The 21,401-nt window shown below is 36.1% G+C and overlaps 1 protein-coding gene across 1 annotated transcript; it reads left to right on the top strand.

Moving 5' to 3' along the window:
- Nucleotides 1-4,142: 4,142 nt before the first annotated feature.
- LOC149083527 (trypsin-1-like) lies at nt 4,143-21,242 on the top strand. Its single transcript, XM_089234047.1, has 8 exons — nt 4,143-4,339; nt 5,474-5,725; nt 8,309-8,428; nt 10,153-10,223; nt 14,565-14,659; nt 15,549-15,805; nt 19,835-19,989; nt 20,675-21,242. Exons 1-8 carry the CDS (start codon nt 4,258-4,260, stop codon nt 20,879-20,881), a joined length of 1,239 nt encoding a protein of 412 aa, XP_089090173.1. The 5' UTR covers nt 4,143-4,257; the 3' UTR covers nt 20,882-21,242.
- Nucleotides 21,243-21,401: the final 159 nt, after the last annotated feature.

Genomic DNA, 21,401 nt, shown 5'->3' with positions numbered 1-21,401 from the left:
CCCTGCTGTCATCTATTGAACAAAATCAAAACTATCTCTTATAATTCTCAAAATGAAACGAGGGTTGGTTTTAAACTGATGTACAGAATGAAAATGAACAACATGTGGTATGGAAATATAACTTTTTTTAAAATTTTAATCCATATATCAGTGTAATTTTTTTTTCAAACCCAGCACAACTCAGGTCTATCGTCATGAGCAATTTACTACCTATAATCTTGGCTAAAAGAGGGGGGGGGTTAGAACCCCCCCCCCCCCCTTGCGTACGCCAATGCCGTCCATAAACTCTTGCTGGTGCGTGCATGAGAGATCCATCACTTCATCTCTACCGTCAACTTCTAAACATTTTCCACCACCAGTTCTTGAATATCAATATCATCCTCATGAACCTCCAGTGAATGGTCTTCCCCAAGCACACAATCTCCTTGACAAGTAGTGGCTCCTGTTCATGAGCTAGCCAATAATAGTTCAATAATGTAATCAGCTAAGTCTTATCCGTCTCCTTCAGCTCCTGCAACTCCGGTACCAGCACCTCCGTTAAGGAGATCGCCGCGTCTTCACCCTGACAGTGCGCTGGTGGCACTGTTTGAAGACGGGGAGCAGGATGAATCCTAAATCTATAATCAAGTGTCTCGGAGATATTTTAAAGACCTGCAAATGTGATCAGAAGTGAATTGGACAGAGTGTACTGAACTGCCCGAGCGCAATGAGGTGCTCTGTTTTTCTGTCAAACAATCCTTGATCAATCAAATTTATTTATTTGATTTCAATTTATTTATTTGATTTCAATTTATTTATTTAATTTAATAAAATTTCTGATTGCGCCTTTGCGATATGATTTTATACATCTTTCCATGATTATTTATTATCCGTGCCCGTTGCACTTTGACTTCAACTTGATTAATTTGATTCTTCTTTTTACATAATTCTTAATTTCCTATATGTAATCTTTGACGTATCAATAAATAATGGTTTTGCCGGAGATGCTCTGGACCTCCTCCCTTTTTGGGGGGGGGGCGAAGAGCTTACGTTGCTTCTTGCGACAGAGCCTGGGTGTCTCGCGGTTTCTCCAGTCTCCAGCTAAGTCTTAGCTAATGTATCACAGTCTTCTCCAAACGCCGCTGTGGTGGTCGAGTGGTCATAGTGACGGACTCGTATCGCGAGGATCCGGGTTCGAGCCCCACCGTCGCCACAGTGGTGGTCGGCTGAAGTTGGTTTTCTGTGGTTCCCAACTTCGAGGCGCAAATGCGAGCCGATCTCCCCATTAAAAAGTCTCGCCACAGAGAGCAACAGTCCTACAAACAGTACAAATATTCAGTCACTTCACTTCTGAGATATAGATGGCAGCACTGAAAAATCATACACAACACTAGATACGCACTCAGACTGTTAGGTACACTTCCGGCACAACTCACTAGGTAGTAAATTGCCTATGGCGATAGACCTGAGTTGTGCTCGGTTTGAAAAAAAAAAAAGTCTTCTCCAAACAGAATTTAAAAAAAAAACCTTCAAGAGCGCATATACGCATAGCTGCAATGTTACATCTAGGTTTCGTATCATAAATATTCACACTCGTGCTAATTTTCCGAGCGAGGCACGCTTACCGGAGACTTTAGAGGGGAGAATATTACTCACAATTTCATAACACGTGTGTGGGCAAAAGCAAAAAAACTATCAGCTCAGTTGTGATGACGTGAAAATAAACAAACCAAGCGCATTTGCTTGTAATGGGAATCATCGCTCGTTAAAATTTGTTCAACATTTTTGCTCGTTAACCGAACCGCTCGATAATTGAAGTTCCACTGTATATAAATTTAACAAATAGCAAATTTCAAGGACAGTTACTGGTCTAAATTGGAAGAGTATACTTTAATCATATTCTTAATTATTAATTGATAAGAAATGTAAGTATATATATATAGTGTGTAAAAATGGGCGAGCTCTGTTCTATTTTTATTAAAAAGTGGGCGCTCTCATGATACTGTACACTTCTTTATCATCATTTCTCTTGAATATTACAACGTAAAAGCTTCTTCAGATTGTTATTCGGAGATTGATTTTCACAACAGCAAGAAGACAAATTGAGAAAATAAATCGTATGTTCATGAGCCGTACTGAAGAAGCTTTTACGTTGTAATATTAAAAAAAAATGATGATAAAGAAATGTATCTTAAGAGCGCCCACTTTTTAGTAAAAATAGAACACGAAAGCACCCATTTCCATACTACTAATGTACCAAGAGAAAAAAATTTCTTAGAAAAAAACTAATAGATTCGATAACGTCATTATTAGAGCCCGGATTATATGCAAACGCATATGTGCATTTGCATGTTTTGGTATTCTTTAGCGTTAATGCATATAAATGCATAAAATCAAAGAATTTTTAGAATAAGTGCATATTTTTGAAGGTTTATTTGAGCTCACTCTATTTTTTTTTTTAATTTATCAAATATTATATACATATAATATATAAATATTAATATAATAAATATATTAATATATAAATATTATATAATTTATTATATTATTTTTTTCTTTCTTTTTTTCTCTCGTTATTATTTATGCCGACAGATATGTATCGGATATTGTTTTGTGGGCTCACAAGCTTGCTTAGCCCCTAAATGTTTTGTAACTGTGTGTAAAAAATCTTAAATAAAGGAAATTTGAAAATATTCTTCATAATATTTTCATAACACCGTTTTTTTCCCCGAAGGTGGGAAGATTTAGTGAATTAATAGATATTTGTAAAGTATTTTACGAATATTAATCGTTTTATTGAAAGGCTATTTCTAGAGATATGCCAAAACGTTAAATTTTTTTAAGAAACAGTGTCAGAATTCGTTTTTTTACTGTTATTTTTACGTTGAAACAGGGTTGGTCGGCTGAAGTTGGTTTTCTGTAGTTTCCAACTTCGAGGCGGAAATGCGAGCTAAACTCCCTGTTAAAAGTCACGCCACAGAGAACAACAGGCCTACAACAATACAATTCTGTGGTGTTGTGGTCAGAACATGATAACTCCAAAATCACATTTTTGAGATACGAGCATTTTCATTGTCATTTAAAAATCAAAAATAAAGCATACACACAAATACAAATGGAAATATCATACACGAGCATGTTGTTTAGCAGTAGGAACGTATTTGTGCATTTATCTCACTTCTAATTAGTTATAACTAGCACGACTTTTAGATCAAAAAGTCATTTTTTGGAGATATCATGTTCTGACCAAACACCACAGAATTATTCAAGCAATACATTTCCCTCATAGTTAGAAAAATTGACGGCGGATGGCAGCACTACACATAACAAGCATTACATGGAAACAGACTTCACGTTAGGTCTACAACACATACATGCACTGCTTCCAGCATGACTCAGGTCTTCGACCACCTGCTAGAATCCTCTTCATAGAGACAGAGCGGCGGTCCATGATCTGGTTAGGAGGAGGTATTTTAGTTACTGAGCAGCTACAATAAACTGGAAATTGAGAATGCCAGAATAAAAATATGTAAAAGTTATTTGCATATGCGATGTATACATACGTGTGTGGATATTTTTTGTCTGTGAATGGATGCATATGCGCTAAGAAATAGAAATGATGCATTTTAAAAACACATCTGCTTTTATTTTTATGCATGGTGCCCATTTTCTCATTTTTGTGCATATTTTGGAATTTTTAACATTTTCAGGATTCTGTGCATATTCTGGGTGGGTTATCGCATATTTCGCCCTATTTTTTAGTGCATATAATCTGGGCTCTAGTCATTTTAATTGCATCGAATAAAAATGTGTGAAGGAATTCTTACAGGAAACTGCGTGATAGCATTTGATGTCCATTAGATGGCTGCCGTGCGCAATTGTTTCGGTCTTACACGAGTCGTAAAATACTACTTATGGAGTGTGTCTAGGCTTATATATAGAGAGATGAAAACTAAAAGTGATTCGGAGCTTTCGACGTACGTGTGTGGCATCGCGAATGTTAGCAACACAAACCCCTTGGGCAAAATACCTTTTTTCCTACATCACTCTCTCAAGGCCTTAATTTTATTTATTCTTTATTTAGTCTCTTGGCCAGTGACTTGATTCGTGGCCTTGGATATCGATGCAAAACGGTCACGTGAGCCAAGAACCCCGGATATTATGCATTTTTAACGCGATTTCATTGAAGAGTCGCTTTTTTTAACTGCTCGATAATACAACGAGTCATCTAGCGAAGAGTTAATACACATAAATGAAAAAATAATCGATCGGTAACAGATGATGTTTACATGGACTTTGCTACTGTTTTTGGCTCTTGGTTTAACCCGTTGTCACCATTTTACCCCTAAATCCAGCCAAAGTAAGTAACACATATGAATTTTATGCCATGTTATGAACATATATATATGTATGCTATGACCAATGTCAAGAGTGATAGTGACCGGCCACACATTCTTATTATCGAGTATTCCTCTCTTCAGAAGCGCAATGTCTGGTGTAATGCGTACGTAACATCACCATTTACGTCATTACGAATTGGGAACGTCATTCTCTAAGCAACTGGTTTTTAAAAGATTATTAAGGCAGGGTCGTCCACTGGAAGCTACTACGAGCGTAAACACGTCGCGTGTATGCGCGAGACTATTTCCTATGCGACATGTCCACAGGACTTAGCAATAAAGTCTTCAATGATGATTCTTTTTTTTGTTCGCAAATCATCTTCGGTGATTGAAAAAAATCCGACGCTGAAGAGAGACTCAGATATGTCCGAGCACACTTGAATTCATTTCTCTAAATCAGAAATTTCAAACCTTAGTAGTTTGTGGCAGCCTTAGAGAGTGAAATTGGAACTTTAAACATCCCAAGGCTCAATCGTGGATCCAGTACAACGTGTCGGAAGGGGTGACTAATTGTGTAGGTTTTATAGTATCATCCCGTATTTTACGGGACAGACTAATTTTTACGAAATTCGTCTGTTTAGGCTTTCGAACGATTTTTACGAAACTTATAATTTGACTTTTATAATTAACTTAATAAATTACGGAACTTATAATTTACACATGAGACACACTATAAAGAAATTTAATATTCGATAAAAGAATGAAATAAAATAAATGTAAATGGTGTAAAAGCGAAAAAAGTAATAAAAGTAAATGCATTAAGCTAACGACTTTTAATTACGCATGCGAAATATCAATTTCCTTTTTTCCACAATTTAGTTGCCAGATATGTAGTGCAACTTATATAAAAATTCCAGTCGAATGTCGCAAAAAATTCGGAAAGATATCAGCGATACAATGAGCTGTAATTTAATAAATTTTTGGAAAATCTCTTATCATCCAGCCATTAAGTGGCCACTCAGTGTATATACTTCTATGGTCAATCAGTATTTTCGTAGTTCCATAAAAAGTCAATTTTAATTTTGTCGGCAGCTCATTCCATATTGTTCAAAAATGTTTCATGGCAATACCGACTGAATATTCGTCACTTTCAGGAACAATCCTATCCGACAGACTGAGATGGAACTACACGAGAACGAATCCGGACTGCGCGAGTCCGGATGGCAGAAATTCCTGTGAAGACGTCAGGATTTGCAAGTTCGCAGTCGCCTCTGTACTGATAGGCGGATGGCCGACGCTTTGCGGATGGGTAGGCAAAGATGTGCCCAGAGTATGCTGTGGATTACCTCTGGTTCTCGGGGAAGCTCTCATCCACAAAGTCAACGAAGAGAAAGCCAGAAAGAGAGGTGACAAGCGGGGTACACCAATTTAAATTACAAAATTTAAATTGGTTTTTTTCTTTACATAAATTTAATGATATTGAAGTGAATGTAACCTGGTATGGTTTGCATGTTCTGGTATGCGGTGAAGTTTATAATTAAAAATAGTATAGATCTTTTTGGGGTAAATATAGAATTGAACTTAATTCCTAGATACAGTGAAGAAAGAAAGCTACCGTATTTCTAGATTTTGTGAATGGAAAATATTGCAGAAAAATATAGGGAGCTAAACTGCACTGCAATGTTGTACCAGGGTTCCTAATTGCTAGATGTTGTACCAACATAAATATCATTGGGCTTTCGACTTTAGTTTTCATATTAAAATTTTGAGCTCGTTTTTTTTTTTTTTACCAAAACCCATTATATCTATGAAAGAATAAAAATGTGTAAACTACACTGGTGTAAGAAATTAAGAGAATTTGCAGACTTGGTCGATTATCTCTAGAACTACTGTACCGATTTTAATGAAATTTGATATGTACATACATTGATACAATACAAAAAACCATTCAATAATTGTAATACACACGCATGATCGTGCGTAACACTCGTTGGAGTCGGAAGGTATGAAACAGCGGTAGCAGAATAAACAAAAAAATGGGTTAATAGGGGGTATGGTCCCCTCTTACAGATATACAGGTCTCGCAGCGTGATTTCATACTTGAAATAAGGCAGTTTATCATTTCCCGTGGCAATTCGTCCCACTCGTTCAGCAACGCTGTTTTCATTCCCTGGATGGTTCCGAGTTGCAATTGCCCTCTCCAGAGCGTCACAGACATGTTCTATAGGGTTAAAGTCTGGAGATCTGGCTGGCCAATCCATCCGGCGAATATCCTCACTCTCTAGAAAATCGTCGAGAAGAGCTCTATGTGGCTTCGCGTTATCGTCCATTAAAATGAACTCGGGGCCAACTGCACCCCTGAAAAGGCGAACATAGGGCTCCAAGACCTCATCCCTATACCTTACACCAGTCACAGTGCCTCTTTCAAAGACGTGGAGAGGTGTGCGGCCATCCAACAAGACGCCTGCCCAGACCATTAAACCTCCTCCGTCATAATGGTAGCTTTCGCGGACATTGGAGGGTAGGTAGCGGGTCCCTGGTTCTCTCCATATGAACGTACGGCAAGAATCGGTGCTTAGGCTGAACCGGGACTCATCAGTGAAGAGAACGGTCGCCCATTGATCCATACTCCAATCTTTATGCACCATGATAAACGGATTCTCCTGTCCGTAGAAGTGAGCGGGACGCAAACACCAGGTCTTGCAAACAACCCTCTCTCATGAAGTCTTTTGGAAACAGTCACCCTCGATACACGGGTTCCTGTGGCTGCATACAAGTCACGAGAGACAGCACTCCTGTTACGCCTCACTATAATCGACAAATGGCGATCTTCTCTGGCCGTCGTGGCTCTTGGACGACCTTGCCCAGGCTTTCTCTCGATGGATCCGGTATCCTGGAACTGTTTCCATAAGTTACACACGACGCTGGGCGTTAAATTGAACTCTCTACAAATCTGGACTTGAGATTGGCCTGCTTCTAGCCTCCCCACAATTCGCCACCTCATTCCATCATCTAAACGTTGGTTACTCATTTTTACTGTTACAATTTGAAATTAACCGATTGCTGCAAAATAACACCAAGAAATTCGCCAAGGTGTGCTAGCGAACGAAATGCGTCTTAACTTACGCGCGCTTATAAAAAGCCTGTTTCTCTACTGGCTCCGCATACACACACGTTTACGCTTACGTATTTGACGTACAAGATTTGCATTTTTGTCTAGAAGCAGTGGTTTTACATTCAGTTCAGTTCATGAAATTCGATAAAATATGCAAATTCTCTTAATTTATTTCACCAGTGCACTAGCAACATCGGGCAAGTCGGAAGCACATCCGTCAAACCGAAAGATACCCAGGCCACATCGCCATATGGCAATATCGGCTCATTGTCCACGCGGACTAGATACCTCTGGAAATTTATTGAATTTTATTGATTTAGTGAATTGAGATACCTACACCAGATGTATGATACTGAGTTGCGACCACTCATTCACTTTAATGGGGGGTGGGGGGGGGGTTTCATGAATAAAAGCACTTTTTCCTACAAGAAAAACGTTAATCCATGAAGTTAATTTCGGTTCAATGACCTTTCATGTTGTTACCAACACAGATTTTTGGTTTTCGTATTTTTTGCTTTTATATAGTTCATTTGTAGTTTATTCATTAATGCTTAATTAAATTTGAGTGATTAGGAGAAAAAAGCAGTTAGGTAAAATGAAAATATGCATTCTTAATGAATAACAAGATTTGTTTTAATTATTAAGTAAACAGTTAATTTTAAAAAAATCTGATTATTTTTTGATTTTTTTCATACCCTGGTGAGAAGTCACAACTAAAATAATATGGAAGCAACACTTTCTCAAATGATATCATGTAAGATTTTATAATCCATTTTTTCTTACAACATTGGGAAATTAAAATTTACCTCTAAAATCAAAACTATTGGTCAAATTACACAAAAATTATTGCAACATGTTCTTTTTTTTCTTTCAGAGTGTGGACGCACAACTTATTCATCAGGCCTTTCAGACATCGAAAACAAGTTTTTTGAAGTATGGGATAATCTGCCTGATATTGATTTGAGCAATCCAGAGAAATTCGACCCTCCCTTGGGTATGAAAAAAAATCTAGCATTGAATTCTAACGTGTTCTAATACCACAAATCAATTCATCTCATTCCACCTTACACGAACCCTTATGCTTCAACTATTCTCCGGAAATGCCTAGGTAGATAGATTAACCCTAGGAAGTTTACGCATCCCCTTTAACACTAATGTATACACTAGTGTTTTTAGAGGACCAACAAAAAATTAAAAAAAAAAAAAAAATGTTTTTGATCAACTCTTGTATTATAAAATGCTGTAAATAATTTTAAACTTTTAAAAATTATTTTACTTGCTTCGTACAGTACTTGAATGTATTTTTGTGGAAATAGCACGTATATTCATAAAGATACGTTTCTTATAAAAATTCCAATTTTCTCACTGCATGTTTTATTTTCTTATAACATGCAGGTTCTAAACCAACTGTTACGAATCTTACAGAAAATTTAACACTATACACGAGACTTAATGTAAAGAAATTTAAAGTGTAAAAATTTAGTATTCAATGAGATTTGAATATTTTAAGAAAATGATTTTAGATTATGTATATGCAGGAAATATAAATTTTATATTTTTCATAATCTGGTTGCCAGATATATAGTGTGACTTATATCAAAATTCCAGAAGAACAGGCTTGCAACAGTACAGAAAAATTGATGGCAGATGGCAGCACTACACATCACAAGCATTACACAGAAACAAACTTCATGTTTGGATCATAACACCCACACGCACATTCCAACATGTTAGACATTCTGCAGTGGCATATGGACGAGGTGCAGGTATGGTTTAGTAGTATTTGAATCTCATGAAAATTTAGAAATATGTCAGCAATACATTGTACATATCAGTTACCAGCTGGAAGTAGCTGGATGATAAGGGATTTTCCACAAGCTGGCATATCGATTATTTTTTGGTCAGTCAGTGTATAAAGAACATAAATTATATTTTTACATGCACACGTTCAAAGATACGCAAAGGTTGCAAGACAGAATAGTGATTAAAGTAGTGCAAATAATTTACTCTTATTTTATTGGATTTATGTAAAATTACACTAGATCAGAAGTATGTACATATTTCTAAAATTTTCAGCCTATTCACTTAGCTTCAAAGTCTGTTATGATAGCCCTTTTACAGCTATAATAAGATATTTACTCATACAGAAATTTTTTTTACATGATACGTGTTCAATGCTCTGTGCATGTGAAAAGTTATACATTCCCCTTTTCACCACCTTTTTATTTTATTACTTCTGCATTATGTTGCAATGAAATAACATTTTCTCCAAAATGTTGGATTTAAAACAATAAAATTCTGGATTAGAAATATTTGTTCGAGATCTTGTTTCAGTTTATCCATCAAAGTTGTGAAAATATGTTTCTGCATCTTAACCCTTTTGTTTCAAATAATATAGATTCTGCTGCACATTGCTGAGCATTTGAATAAATACAGTGGAACCTCAAATAACAGACACTAAATAAAATATACTAACTAGACACTAAATAAAAATAAGTCAACTGTGTGTGTGGGGTTAAACATTAATTACGGGATTGAATGTATTTTACTATCCATTAACAGACTTTACTTGTTAGTGGAAAAGTTTTTCAGTCCGCTGGGCGCCCATTATCTGAGGTTAACTGCCCGCCTGAGGTTCTACTGTATATATAAAACACACTATCACAACTGTCCCCAAAGACTAACATATGACTGATATGAAAAATTTCCAATTTTCAGATCGGAGAAAACAATCATTTCCTTTACCAACAGGTGGTAGGCTTTCGAGGCAAGCTGATTTTCCTTGGATGGTAAATATGCAATGATTATCTTTCTAATATCACTAGATAATCCAAGTGACCACCCTATCAATTAGTAAGGAAAACACCTAACATAAATAGAAACTTACGGATGAAAAAGATAGAAAAAATAATTCTGGTACAAATAAAATTGAAACATAATTAAGAACTTTTTTAAGTGCCAAAACATGTCATACCTTATGTTTTATATAACATTTAATCTCAGCCACTCTTAACAGAAGCAGAGCCAGAGGGCATCTTGGCCCCAATTTCATATATTTTATGGAACAAGGGAATCTGCATCCAAATTTAAATATATATATTCATATGTAATTGTTGTTAGGAACCATCCAGTCGATTTCGACTCCTGGTGACTATAGAACATGGCTCTCCAAACTGGTCTGTCATTCACAGCATGTCTCAATTGTGCTAGCTTCATTCCAGTGATTCGCAACACCTTTTCTATCCATCTGGTGCTTGGTCTGCCTCTTCCTCTCATTCCCTCCATTCTTCCAAGCATTACCATTTTTTCTAGTGAGCCTTCTGAACGCATTACGTGGCCAAAGTAAGAGAGTTTCTGTTTAACGACTGTTGCTTCTAGAGAATAGTCAATCTTGACTTCTAAATTGACATAACCGATTTGTTAGTCCTTTTAGCTGTCCATGGAATTCTCAGCATCCTCCTCTAGCACCAAAGTTCGAAGGAATCAATTATTTTTTTATCTGTTTTCCGTAGTGTCCAGCTCTCACACCCATACATAAAGACAGGAAAGACCAATGCATTTATAATTCTAATTTTTGTTTTCATTGAGACATTTTTGTCTTTCATTATTATATTAAGCTTTCTCATGGTTGTTTTACCCAAGAACTACTCATCTTTTTATTTTTTCTGTGCAAGTTTCCTCTTTTACAATTCTTGATCCTAGGAAATCAAATCTGTTCACAATCTCAAAACTTTCACCATCTAGTTGAAAACTGTGAATATCTGCTGTAGTCATGATTTTTGTTTTTTTTTCTATTTAGGTAGAGTCCAAGCTTCTCACTTTCTGTTTTTACTCTTGATATAATGTTTTTCAGGTCCTCTTCAAATTCTGCCATCAGAGTTGTGTCATCAGCATATCTAAGGTTGTCGATCACTCTTCCTCCAATTTTAACACCTGCTTCTAATTCCTCTAAATCTGATGCTCTCATTATATATTCGCCATAGAGAGTAAATAAGTTTGGAGAAAGGATGCATCCTTGTCGAACCCCCTTTTCAATTCCAAAACATTCAGTTAAGCCATAGTTTGTTCTTTTACACTTGCCTCTTGGTTAATATATAAATTTCTGATCAAGCAGATGAGGTGATTAGGCACTCCCATTGTTCCAAGAATATCCCAAAGCTTATCATGATCAACACAGTCAAAGGCCTTTGTATAATCGATGAAACAAAAATATAACTTTATATGAACTTTGTAATAGTATATTCATATACTATTACAAAATATACAGGAATGCTGAAAAAATACCTATTCAGTATAATCAATGTAGTATCAAAAAATAGAGTCAATATATATATATATTGATATATATATGCAGTCGGCCCCCATATTCATGGTTTTTTTTCCTTTATTGGAAATGTTTTTGGCAACACTCAGCAATCGTCATTCACGTGCTTTGTTTACAAAATTTGATTTGTGCGTGTTTAGGATGGCCCATTTTTCTAGATAATTCACGGATAATGCTTTGAGAAGATAAAAAAAGATATATTGACTGCTTGGCAAAAGTAAGCCAATTGCTGCTGTGGCCAGCTATTGCAGAATCAACGAATCTAGCGAGATACATCAAGAAATAGGAATCTGAAATTTGATCAGCCGTGGCTGTAGCTGCACCCGCAGCAGCAAAAACTTTACATCGCCTACAGGATCCACGTGTTTCTCATACAGAAAATGCTGTTTTTTTTATAGGTACAAGGCTGCTACAAAAAGTATTCCAATTGATTATAATATTATAATGGAAGAGGATAATATTTTTACTCTTCTATAAAGGCAAGGGATGGTGAAATGTGTATTTCATCAAAATTTTATGCAAGTAAAGGCTGGTTTCACAGGGTTAAGAAATGATTCAGATTACATGATGTAAAAATAACAGGCAATCAAGCCTCTGCCAACCAGGAGGCAGCTAGAAAATTTCCAAAGACTGAAAAAAATTATTGAAAAGAAAAGTTATGCACCTCAGTAGGTGTTTAGCATTGACGAAACTGTATTATTTTTTTTAAAGAAAATGCCGCAAAAAACATCTATCACCCAAGAAAAGCAAGCCCCTGGTTTTAAGGCAAATAAAGATAGACTTACACTATGCTGTTTTGTGCAAATGCATATGGGCATATGGGTACAGGATTATGCCCACCGTCATTTTCAAATCTGTGAATCTGTAATCATTAAAGGGTATAGTCAAGGATAAGTCAAAGCTCCCAGTATTTTGAATGAACAATAAAAAGGTTTGAACTATGAAAACACTTTTCCCGGATTCGTTTAAACAATGTTTCGTTCCGGAAATCAGGAGGTACCCTGAGAATGAAGGCATGTCATACAAAGTTCTTTTGATATTGGATAATGCTCCTAGACGTCAATGAGTTTAAAGGTGATGGTATGGCCTCCTAGTACAACATCTATCATTCAGCCCCTTCATCAGGGGGTAATGTGAGCATTCAAGGCTCACTATACACGTCACTCAACGCAGATGATTGTGCACGCAATAGAAGATGATACAAATGAAGAAAATGTCTTGAAGGTATGGAAGAATTACACTATCGGTAATGTCATTACTCTACTTTGCCAAACACCAACTCTGGCCATATCGCTATATTGCAATTTACTGCCATTAATGAGATGGGTTGGAAATGAAGGCGCTGTCTATCAGTGGTCACCTCAAGCTCGTTAGGGAAAATATCTTTACTATATCCTCCCTCGGAATCGAACCTGGGACCGTGACAGCCACCTCCACGGTGGTAGATGAGCATCTTACCACAACGCCACTCGAGCGCGGTAATGTCATAACTGTCATCACTAGAATTGTGGCAGGTCTTAAGAGAGAAACGGTCAACTCGGGTTGGATTAATTTTTGCCCACAACCATTTATACAAAGCCAACTGAAGAGATTATAAAAGACATTACCACGTTAGCAAAACAGATGAAGAAGGGTTCAATGATATGGGTACAGCAGTCGAACAGCTAATTAATAGCAATTCAGAGGCATTGACAGAGGAGGAGGAATTAATGCTGCTGACTGCTCATGAAACAAGTGGTACCAGATGAAGATCAAGATAAAGAAATGTAAGACAAGTTAACCATGAGTAACATAGTGACGAGCTTCGCAAGTTCAAATCAGCAATAGATTATTTTCATGACATAGATCCCTCTATGGTACTCTTCACACGTAGAAAAATTGGTAGAGGAAGCCTTGCCATCATATTCCAACATACTTGATGATATGAAGAAGAAATGGCAAACAAAAATCATAATGTTCTTTCAGAAAACATTGACAACAATCGCTGAAACTTCTTTAACATTTCCTTCCACCTCCTGCTCTTCTCATGATGTTCAATAAACAAGCTATACAAAAAAAAATTGATGGTTTTGGTTATTTGCGGATTTCCCATATTTGCGGTCACCTGGGAACATAACCCCCGCAAATACGAGGGGGGGGGGCGACTATATGTATATAATTACCAAAAAAAGAATAAATAAAGTTTATTCTAAAAACAAGGAACAAGATTGATGAAAGAAGTAAATTGAAACAAATTTAAATTAGAAGCTAATGAAAGAAATTGTCTGAGAAATAATAAAAATTCAGAATCATAGAATCAGAATTAAACAAAAATAATTGACAGAAATAATTCCTTAACCCATGAAAGTTCAGAATAAATAAAGTAAATAATTCTAGAATTGAACATTTTCAGAATAAATGAAAGAAATGACTCCAGCACCTATGAAAATTCAGGGTAAATGAAAGAAATAATTCCAGAATTGGTGGAAATTCAGAATTTATGAAAGAAATTGTTATCACCATAAGTGTGTGTGTGTGGGGGGGGGGGGAAAGAGGAGGCCCTAGTGGGACTGAACTTGTTGCACCCCACCAAGGGCAGCTCTGAATTCCCTACTATAGAGGAACCAAATATGACTTAATTTAAGAAATAAAATTGAAATGTGCTGGGACTACAGAATAATCCCATTACAAAAACGATCATTGTTATACATACTTTTCCCTGTATTATGTATTGTGAGTCTGTGGTACTACATTTGCAATCTGGTATATGAATTTCATTCAGCACTGATACCTTTTTTTCTCCATAAGAGCTTTGTTTTACATCTAGGTAGCTATTTATAAAGGCTCCACTTTTTGGTGCGGAGGATCATTAATAGACAGAGTCCATATCCTTTCAGCAGCACATTGTTTTGTCACCAATAGGTAAGCAGTTAATAAAGCAGCACAGCATGGGGCTCCCCCCTATCTCCGCTCATTCACATTATCTTGAATAGTAGTAGAAACATTGATTTCACCACTATTACACTATAAGTAATACATAGGCAAAGTTCAAGAGCACTGAAGCAACCCATAGCAACTTTCCAGATCACTTTAGTGACCTGTGGTGCTATTAAACTTCAATTTAGTGACCAACGGTTCTACATCACTTAAGTGGTGTACGGTACATTCCTAGTTTCTTTGAGTGACTGGCGGCATTAGATCGCTTGAATGACACATGACTTTATACATCATAGATATATTTCATATATTTTATGTATATACATCATAGATATATACACATTTACATATATTTTCTATATGTATATGCAATATATTTACAGATCAGTGCAGTCAAGTTTCAGAGCACTTAAGTGACCTTTCACTGAAGCCAGTGATGCATTCCAAATCACTCAAACGGCTCGTGCATATATCACTCAAGCGGTCCGCAACACTCGTTTTCAAATCAATGAAGTGGCCCGCACTCTCCTGAAAATTAAACACCCTTGGGTTAGCTTGACAAATTGAAGATGTTTGTGTGTGCGTGTAAAAAGAAAAATCCTCGAAAAAATATTAATTACAGAATGTATTTGCTTTAGATACACTGTCATGTAAAATATTCTCCCCCTTTGTATTTAATATATTTCTAATTATCAAGTATATTTCTATTAAGACTTATTTTTAAGTGGGAAAACGTAAACCTTGTATGTTGACAAATATGATTATTCAAAAATTGTGTTTTCACGTTATCATTCATTGTATTTTATTAGTACATATTATTTTTAAGTATAATTTTTCGTTTATTGCATCATCCGTACACATTTTGAACTTCTAGGAGAAAATCAGACCCTGACCAATTCACTGTTCTAATTGGCAACATCGAAGTAGACCGTGGTGTATCTTTTGAAATTTCCAACATAAAGATCCATGAAAACTTTGATGAGTATTTCAATGACATAGCAATCTTGACCTTGTCATCAGAAATACTGGAACCAAGCATCGCTCATGTTTGCTTACCAGATAACACGTTTTCATCTACAGATTTGATTGGAAAACCTGTATCACTTCTTGGTTGGGCAGATGTGTCTTTTGGTAAAGTAAAGCTTTTCTTACAAAATCATAGAAAGGGTATAGATATTCAATCATTTATATGGCTATAGATATCGTTATTGGATGAGTAAAAAGTATAAAAAACAAAATTATGCAACAAAACCTTTATGAAGGACTCACAGTAAGGCTGATTTTCTGATCCAGAATACCCAAATGCATTAGTTCACTATAGTATCAAAATGATACTACCACTTGGAAGGCAAGTTATCAAAGGAAAGGAGGGTGGCAGTTGTTTTGCTGTAATTCTTTCTTGTTCATGATATTAAAGTTATTTCATGATTTTCTATGATTCAGTTGAAGGAAATTTTATTCAACTATTTAACTATGCTCAATCTTCAATACTAATGTGATAAGCTCAGTAGGATGTGAAATTAATTTTTTTTGTGATATTCATGGTGTTTGCACACTGTTTAGAAAAACATTGGAGGCGTGATAGTACCTATCAAGATGAATACAGTTGAACCCGCTTATAACGAGCCTAGCTTTAAGTGAGTGTCTGGATTTAATGCATTTTGTTAGGTACAATGCTGATTGCATGGTAATTCTGCTGCTTTTAGCGAGCAAGTTTTCACTGTAGCTTGGATTTCATGAGCGATTTGAAAGGGGAAACGTTCAACACTTTTGATATAGTACATATTTGAGAGAGCAACAGGCCTACAACGACACAAATATTAAATCATTACACTTCTCATAGTTAGGAAAATGGATGGCAGAAACAAAAATTCACGCTCAACACTAAATATACACTCAAACTGTTAGGTACACGTGCACACTTCCGGTGCAACTGATTCAGTAGTAAACCACCCATGCTGATGGACGGAAGTTGTGTTCAGTTTGAAAGAAATAAACATTTGAAAAAATAAATACAAAAATGTAATAAAACATAAATGCAAAAAAGAACCATAAAACCTTTTCTATTGTTCCTCTAATAATATATAGATGAAACCCTTGATGAGGGATAAATACAAATACAACGCCACAACAGGCAAAATGCCCAACGAGGTGGCTGATAAAAAGATGCCCATAAAAATATGGATGTCATATGTTTAAAAAATACAGCAACCCAATTAAAAATGCAATTAACACAAATTACAAACAATATACACACATGATAAAATATTATACAATGCCCATAAAGAATACTTATGGTTGTCTTATTCTAAGAATGGATAGCTTCTCGATTTACCCCAACATGTTTATCGTATTTCTTTTTAAACGTGTCAATTGTGTTACAATTTACTACCTCCGGGGGTAAGCTATTCCATTTATTAACAAACCTATTGGAGAAAAATTCCCTGCGACACCATAACCTTGCATTGTCCCTCACCAATCGATACTGGTGTCCCCTTGTAAAAGCAGTCGATTGGCGGTGTACTAAAAGTTCATGGTCCATCCTATCCATCCCATTGAAAATTTTGAACACTTCGATCATATCTCCTCGACACCTGCGTTCATCCAATGTAAACATATTCAAAAAATGAAGTCTTTCTTCATAACTCAAGCCCTGTGTGCCAATAAGGACACGCGTAGCTCTTCTCTGCACCCCTTCAACCAAGTCTATGTCCCTCTGTAGGTATGGTCTCCAAAACCTTACAGCATACTCCAGTCCAGGACGAACTAAGCCTCGAAAAAGCGGAAGAATGACTTTAGGAGAACGCGAAGAGACCTTTTTGAAAATGAGACCAAGCATTCTATTCGCTTTTTTGACAACCGCTGAACAATGTTCAGAAAACTTAAGTCGCTCGTCAATGAGAATTCCCAAATCGGTGACTCTAGTTGCATCCGGGATAGTGACACCATTCAACTCGTAAGAGAACCGTGGGTTGTTCGAACCAAAATGAGCGACCATGCACTTATCTACGCTAAACGTCATGCTCCATTCATTTGCCCATGCTGCAATCTTGTTTAAGTTGGTCTGGAGCAACTCCCTATCGCTTTCATTTCCGATTACCCCCATTAGCTTCACATCATCTGCGAATTTGCTAGTAATTCCATCGATACCCTGATCGAGTTTGTCGATAAAAAGTGAAAAAAGTATGGGGCCAAGGACACTTCCCTGAGGAACTCCACTTGTGACGTCTGTCCAACCAGAGAATTCCCTGTTCACCATAACTCGTTGCGACCTATCTCTTAACCACGATTCTATCCAATTCAGCAAGTTGCCCCCTATTCCAATCTCGTGTAAACGCTTCAAGAGTTTGCCATGTTGGACCCGATCGAATGCCTTCTGGAAATCAAGGTAAACAACGTCGACATTTTTGCTCTTACCCAAAGCCTTAGTCACGTAATCATAGAAGCAAAGGAGGTTAGTTACACATGACTTCCCCTTCCTGAACCCATGCTGATTATCCGACAATACATTATTCTCGTCTATCCACTTCACAAACTGCCTTTTGATGATAATTTCCAAAATTTTCGAGAGGGAGCTCGTCAAACTCACTGGACGATAATTAGACACCACTTCTCTACTACCCTTCTTAAATATCGGAACAACGTTAGCCAGTTTCCAATCTCTCGGGACGATACCCTCAGCAACACTACTCCTGTATATCTGTGCGACTGGCCCCAACAATTCATTAGCACCTTCCCTGAGAACCCTGGGATAGATATCATCTGGTCCTGGTGCTTTGCTTGCACATACATTTCTTAAATACCAATCAAATAATTTGCAAAAAGTTTTATCACCCCACAAGGTTTGTTTTTTAATGTGCAGGAATAGTAATGCTTTGTCGAAAACATATATCAGCAAGAAAAATGAAGATAAGAGAAATTGGCCAACCAGAAATTTTAAAAAATGGCTAATTTGTCCCTTGCTTCACTTCCAATACGAACTCCAATGTTTGATTGTGTGGATCATCACTAGAATTTGTTTTTTCCCCGTGTTTTGTGTTCTTTATTGTTTGGAGAAAAATGCCAAAAGGAAAGTTTTCACTGTCAAAGATGAAATAAAATTATGAAGTTGCCAGAAAAAGGTGATTTTTTTTTTTCTAAATGCCAAATATCCATACCATGTTATATATAAGCATTATAATTTTCAAAATTTCATTTTTTTTCATTTGAATATGAATTTAACGAGTCAAGTTCTTTTTCTGGAAATGAGCTACTCGTTATAAGTAGGTCAGACTGTAATTACAATTGAACCTATAGTCACAATTCACCCAGAGTGTCAGAAAAACAAAACTTATAAATACGTCAAACTCAAGCACAGGTCCACTTTTGATTTCATTTCTGCTAAACCAAAGCAGCAGCATTTCTCCAGAACATAACCATCAATCATTTGCTATTGTGAACTCTACAACGTCACTTGGAGCAACCCCTCATTTTTAGTCTTTTGCTAATATGCAAGAGATTATGCTACTTATGATTTTGTTGTCTTTTTTTTAAACTGTTAAAACTTCAATGTGGAAAATTTACTTTATGCTTCTCTGACACACTGAGTGGATTGTGACCATAAGTCCCATAGCAAATATTGTTTGTCTTGATGGACATTGTCTACCCTCCAATTTTTTCTGAACAGTTTGTATGAGTGCGTGAATGCCCAACAGATACCACTAAATTTATGACATGGGGGGGGGGGGGCTACCCTTGCACATAGAGAAAGGCACATATTTTCAACTATTTCCACATTTAAGAAGTTACATAACATTGAAGTTTAGTGACCTTCTCAAAATGATAAAAACTGATACAAAAAAAAACCCCCATTATTAAAGCAGATGTGATTCATCTATATCGAGGAGATAATGACAGTGAAGACTAGGGGGGTCAAGTCTCCTCCCTGAAATGTTAGAAAATGGCTAATTTTTTATGGGATAACATGGTTGTCTAGTGCTCTGCCACTTTGGTCTTCCCTGAAATATCAGTTGTCCACCTTTGAAAAGAATTTCTGGTTATGGCCATAATCAATACCCAAAGCAGTTTGAATTGTGAATACTATATTGATATTTAATAAATTAGGACTTTTTAGTACAGAATTTATGATTTTTCAGTATCTTTTACTCATTTCTCATGCAGGTGGTAGAACGACTCCAACACTCCATATCATTGATGACATGCTAATTGTTTCAAATGCTGCTTGCAATAAAAACTACAGCCTATTATCAGCTCAAAAGATCCCAGACAATATGATCTGTGCAAGAAGACTTGAAGGAGGGAAAGATGCATGTCAGGTATATCGGTGATATGTAGTAAAATAATTAAATCACTTGAAAGAAAAACAATTGCAACAAAGTGCTTACTCTTATAAACACAATTATGTAAAAATTCACGGCACAGAGTCTCACACTTAAACAAACTAACGCGCCAGTAATTTCAATATTATTTCTGTGACTTGAAACATAACAGACAAGCACCAACAGATGACTTTGTTGCCAAGCCTTCATGGTTTAAAAAAACAGTTATACCACCTTTAAAATTTCAAATATAATACATTCAGGATACATATATTCAATCAGCCGCAAAATGCTAGAGAAACATTGAATTTTGTAAACTAAGTTGTGAAGCTCTCAAGCTACAAGGTTTTTGACCCTTCATGTAACAGCTCTGATATCAAAATGGAATCTGGAAGGACTTTTTCACCATTCACAGAACAGAAGCGAGAAGAAAGTAATAAAATTACCAATTGCATGAGTCAGTATTAATGCCCATATAAACCTATACACACATTTCTTGAACAGTAATTGGTGTTCACAAGTGATTTTTTAAACTGTGATTCAAATTTTTAAATGAGATTAAATTTTTAGTTTATCACTCCATAGTGATTGGCCAAAGTAATTACTGAGATTCATTATTAAATACTTTGTTGTAATTAAAAGTACTTGCTATGTATGATTTCATTTCTCTCTCTCATAATAGAAAGATTCAGGTGGACCACTGATGTACAGAAACAGACAACCGAATGTTCCCGATTATGAAGCTCCTTGGGTTTTGATTGGAATTGTTTCTTTTGGCTACAAATGTGGTGAAAGTGGCTATCCTGGAGTTTACACACAAGTTTCCAGCTATACAGATTGGATTGAAAAAAACATGAGAGAAATAGACATTAGTTTAAGTGATCATTAATTTATAATGGAAAAAGGAGTAATGAATATTCCTGCATGTAAATATGCTGCTTGGTATTAGCTTGAACTTTAGGAGTTCCCAGCAGTGTTTGCTAATAATACTAGAAGCGTGGGACTTTTTTGAATACAAGTGGTTCCCAGTCATCCCCAAAATTTAATTTACCAAAGCACTTTATACTGTGATCTTTGAGTAATTTTATCATCCAAAAGATAGTAGGCTGGCCTGCACATTAATATTCAAGAACTTCTTGGACAATTTATGAAGGGATAAAGCATGCTTTCAAATTATGAAGAGTCATGAGACTTTTAACATTGATAATAGTTACTGGTAAAAATGTTCAATAAAATTATTTTATTAAATCAATGCATTCTCCAAGTATTCCTACATTATATTCACAGTAAAATCCCCATAGGCAACCTATCTTCTTTCATTGCCTGTTTTTCTCACAACAAACATTAGGCTTCCTATGCATAATGGTGAAACCCCCATTCCAGTTCAATAATTTAACTTTGCTGCTAAA

Source organism: Pholcus phalangioides, unplaced genomic scaffold, assembly GCF_987345545.1.
Source record: "Pholcus phalangioides strain wild (caught in Gottingen) unplaced genomic scaffold, Ppha-v1.0 ptg000008l_1, whole genome shotgun sequence".
NCBI classification, from domain to species: domain Eukaryota; kingdom Metazoa; phylum Arthropoda; class Arachnida; order Araneae; family Pholcidae; genus Pholcus; species Pholcus phalangioides.
Note: the sequence above shows the minus strand (reverse complement) of the source record. Positions and strands in the feature narration are given on the sequence as shown.

What these genes read in the sequence shown, in the direction of transcription:
- LOC149083527 (XM_089234047.1), top strand. Translation starts at nt 4,258, where the DNA reads ATGATGTTTACATGGACTTTGCTACTGTTTTTGGCTCTTGGTTTAACC. An exon ending in AAGCTGATTTTCCTTGGATG is followed by an intron (nt 10,224 to 14,564) that starts GTAAATATGCAA and finishes TTTTACATCTAG; the next exon opens with GTAGCTATTTATAAAGGCTC. An exon ending in GAGGGAAAGATGCATGTCAG is followed by an intron (nt 19,990 to 20,674) that starts GTATATCGGTGA and finishes CTCTCATAATAG; the next exon opens with AAAGATTCAGGTGGACCACT.